General features: G+C 46.9%; 1 protein-coding gene across 1 annotated transcript; it reads right to left on the bottom strand.

Moving 5' to 3' along the window:
- Window positions 1–200: 200 nt before the first annotated feature.
- On the bottom strand, window positions 201–3,185 carry LOC128765081 (uncharacterized). Its single transcript, XM_053875499.1, has 6 exons — window positions 2,927–3,185; window positions 2,538–2,660; window positions 2,384–2,448; window positions 2,194–2,300; window positions 728–1,800; window positions 201–646 (listed from the first exon to the last, which is right to left on the bottom strand). Exons 1-6 carry the CDS (start codon window positions 3,066–3,068, stop codon window positions 537–539), a joined length of 1,620 nt encoding a protein of 539 aa, XP_053731474.1. The 5' UTR covers window positions 3,069–3,185; the 3' UTR covers window positions 201–536.
- Window positions 3,186–4,353: the final 1,168 nt, after the last annotated feature.

Below are 4,353 nucleotides of genomic sequence, written 5' to 3'. Positions count from 1 at the left end.
GTAGGTGCCTGGTGTGATCCCGGCAATCAGTTGGGAGGTGTGTTGGGGGTGGTCTGAAGCTGCTTGGCGGAGGTCTGCACTGTCAGAGTGCTGCCCTAGTTGTGTATGGGTCTCAGCACCAACGTTTCCATCTTGCTTCTCTAGATGACGCAGCTGGTTCAACAGTGAAGGACAAAACGCACCTCACACAGTTTCTCATGTTCTTTTATTCCCTTGTCTGACGGCAGACAGTAACACTGAAACAGCAATGGTCACAGAAGCAGCAGGCACAGATGAAAAGAAAGGCACGACGTTTCCAAGGACGCGACTCAGACACGAGGTTGCTGATTGACGAACTTTCTACGTGAACAGCAGCTGAAGTCTGGATGCTAAAAACTTCTTTCTCCGTATGATGATGTAGACTGGGGAATTATTAAAATGTGTTGAAACATTTGGACAGTACCTGACCCAGAGTCTTCAAAGGATGATTTTAAATGAAATTCTTCCCAACACATCTCACTCATAGCAGCAAACATCCCTTCAGAAAAGCTCTCCATTTATGGTTTTGTGTGGTTCTGCATCCGCAGCCTCCTCCGGGCCTGAGCATCCTGCTTCTTCTTCTCGATCTCAGCAGCAGAACACTCTCCTCTCTGGCTCGTAATGAACACTGGAAGAGAAGAGATGTTGAAGTACTTCCTTGCTCGACCATCATTTCTGTGACACTTTGTTCACAAGAGCTGGTACCCACCTTTGTTGCCACTCACGGCCGAGTCTGAGAGATTCCTCTTGAACGAATGTGGTTTGGCGTTGAGAGTCGGTCTGGTTGTCACTTCATGTAGCTTCCCTCCAAGGTCAACGAGCCTGTAGCTTCCAGGAGAGCATCCTTGCTGGATGAAGGTGGCATCGCACTGAGCGGCAGGGAGACTTTGAGACATGGTGCTGCTCGGGCCAGCTCCTCTCATGGGGGCGTCCCATCCCTGGAAGCTTATGGTGTCACAGTGAGTCTCAGGGTAGGAGTTGGACCGGACAAAAGGTGTTGCTCTGGCAGTGTTTGGCCTGTCGATTGGTAAAGGAGGGGTGGTTTTAAAGTTGGCTGGTTTTTGCTGCTGAGGCTGAATGTTCTGCTCCACACTGTCACACGCCTGACAAAGCAGCTTGTCATCGTCGTCCCACACACTGTCCAGAACATCAGATCCAGCAGCAGGTTGCTTGTCACTCTTGGTCCGTCCTGCAGCTGAGCTTGGTCCGTGAGTGGAGTTCTGATTCTTGACAGCATGCTGGAAGTCTGGGTTGGACTGTAACCTGAAGGTGCTCCGCGTGCTTGTCCTGGTTTTGGGGCAAAGTTCCTGAAGGCTCAGTTCTGACTCAGAATCTTGGAGATGAGAGTGTGCAGGGTCTTTCAGCTTGGTGTAGTGTTTCTCTGGATCCTGCGTCATCTCCAGAACAAAAGAGTCGTTGAGTATGTCGTCATTCTCCCAGTCGTCATCATAGTTCTGCAGTGCTCCATCCTGAGCAGGATGTGATTCGGAATTTGACTTTTCCACCGGTTGTTTTCTCACTTCCTGAGAGTAGCCTGATGTGGATGTGCCCTGACTCAAATGGTCGCACTGTGCGGAGCAATCGAAGAGCGCATGCAACTCTGCCTCCGTCTTATCAGAGGCTGACGAACACTGGAGAGTCGGCGTGCCGTCAGCTGCTCGGCCGTGACAGCTCCTCACCAGCTCCAAGTTGGTCAGGTTCTGCTGCTCTGAGGTGTGGATTTCCTGTTGCATGTTCTGGTCAAACTGTCGGGCCAGGACCATAAGGTCCACACTGCTCTGTCTGGGAGAGGGAAAAATGGAGGCATGTCTGTGTTAAACGCTGAAAATATCAATTCGTTTCACATGTCCTGATAAAATAACAAAATGTTTCAAGTAGGGACGCTCCGATCATGATCGGCCGACATCAGCATGATTGGTGGTGGCAAAAGTCCTGATCAGAGCATCTCTAGTTTCTAGTAGTCAAGCTGGTGCAGCTGCGAAGGACAGTAGCGTGGCGACATGCCACTTGGTAAACGTCAGACGTGACCCAAACCTATTTTTAAATTGAGACTGTCGTGAAAGAATAAGTAGTTCAGGGTAGGTAGTAGGCCAGATTAGTTAATGGCATCCCGGCTGTGTTTCTCCAGTCTGTGGGCGGCTTAATTCTAAAAAAGAAAACAAAGATCAAACAGACCGTGAGGACTTCTTCCTGCTTCTTGGCTTTTGAACCTCGGGAGTGCATGGAATAGCACTGTCACCGATCCACTGCAGGAGTGGAGAGTCGCCTTTCGGCTTCACATCCTGCCACACACAACACTTCCAATGTGACAACACACTATATAAAGTTGCTGATCAGAGAGGCCATATCAAAGCCAGTCACTGACCGTCGGTGCAATGCGGTTGACGATGTCCGCTACCTCGACAACTCTGTTGGCCCGCAAGGATTTAGCTAAAAGCAAGACGGGTAGAGATAAACTCAACAAAAGAGTCCAATAAAGCATTTCACGTTTTCACAAACCTTCGTATATATACGTTTACCTGAGTGAGTCGGCGACGTAGCATCCCAGATGATGTCCTGTGTAGGCTCCACATCACTTGGAGAGTCTCCATAATTCAGTCCAGCATATTTGCAGTAGTCTCGACGTTGAGGACTCTGCAGGTCTGGAAAAAACAATCAATTTTTTTCACGGGATGTTTGACTCTAAATGACTGTCCAGTCATTCTAGTGAAGAAAAACCTGGTGATTGAGTTTAAAGTTCAAGCACCGTGTAATTCAAATAAATACCAAAAACTTGACATATTATTAGATGAATAAAACAGCATGTTGACTTTTGACTGCACTGTGCGAAAACACATCTACCGCAGTGACTGAAGTGGTTCTCAAACACCGCTTTACTCGAACGTGTCCACACGAATCACGCGCTCACCTTTCCGCCTGTCTGGAGTCCGTGTCTCACTTCTCATTCTGCCCGCTGTTGTGTTGTTGTTGTTGTTGTTATCGCAAACACTGGTGAAGTTCCGCCACAGAGTCGTGAAACTTCCATTCCTAACAAACGCTTCATCGGACATGTCTACAACCCCACGAAGCGTTTACATCACCAGCACCACGACAGGTCGTCACCGTTTTGAGGTTTTAAATCGTTCGATCATGGCAGTGTGTGTTTGCATTCCAAATCTGCCGCCATGTTCTCTACTGACGTCACCAACTACGGAAGCCGAGAAGAGCTATTCTGCAGTCGCTTTCCAAGCAACGTAAGTATAAATCCCTGGTTTTAACGTGTCAAAAACATTTTGGGAAGACGTTCCACCAAAATACAGTGCTATAGTAGTTCAGGATAATCTCGTATAGGCATAGGGAATATCCATTTATCAGCTCAGAACCAGTTTAATGAGCTAAATGAGCTCTTTTACCGCACATTAGCGTGGGCGGAAGAGGAGGCGTCACGTTCACTGTCACCCTTTCCTGTCGTTTACCGTCGTTTAAGAACAAGTTGAGCGGCTGTAAATGTCGTTGCAGGTGGAGTGGTGGAAAAAGGACCACCTCACAGCTTCAGGTAGGTCATGTGTGTGTTTGGCATTTGGGTCAAAGGTGTGATTTTGTTGGGAGATAGTAGCAATTTAGCTTGTGATTCAAAGCAGACTCGACCATGTTGCTGTCTGTCATGTGCATCAAGTCCAAACTCACCTTTATTGCTACATGAGGATGCCCCAATCCCATGTAGAACCCAGTTCCACCACCACGCCTTGTTAGTGAAATTATTCTCCACTACATCAACATGGATTTTTCACCTTCACTTTCAAGTTTTTTTTTCCCATAATAAATATAGCCGTATAGATTTAAACATTTTCAAGTCACCCTGACACTACGTCCCAACAGTCAAAACACAAGTTATTTTCCTGAACGAGACATACTATTGACTATGGACTATAATCTGCTACTAATCATGAGTGGACTAGTTGTGATGTCATCGTTCTCTTAACACCAACAGTAAGAGGAGAAATGGCTGAGGCGATGTGACCTAAAACATGGAAATGTTGCCACCATTTCTCTGAGCACAGGGAACCGACTTTTGAGCAAACGGCTTCAAAACACCATTTAACGCTATGCAAGTGTTTGCAACAATTTATATAGATTTTTATTATATTTGGTGTTCACTAGTGCGTGTCAACTACTGCACGAGTCATTAGCTTAGTCTGACTCATGTGAAACTAGAGTTCCGAGGATCTTACAGGAATCTGAAGGAAATACCCGCTGCTTTGCTCTCGCCCACTTTTACAGCATTACAACTCTTGGTAAAATGGGGACATCTGTGGAGTATTACTCTTACTGATCAAATTCTACGTCTACGTCTAG

The sequence above is a fragment of the Synchiropus splendidus genome, chromosome 9 (genome assembly GCF_027744825.2).
Source record: "Synchiropus splendidus isolate RoL2022-P1 chromosome 9, RoL_Sspl_1.0, whole genome shotgun sequence".
In the NCBI taxonomy this organism is placed as follows: domain Eukaryota; kingdom Metazoa; phylum Chordata; class Actinopteri; order Syngnathiformes; family Callionymidae; genus Synchiropus; species Synchiropus splendidus.
The sequence above is the reverse complement of the archived record's forward strand: the minus strand, read 5'-3'. Positions and strand labels throughout refer to the sequence as shown.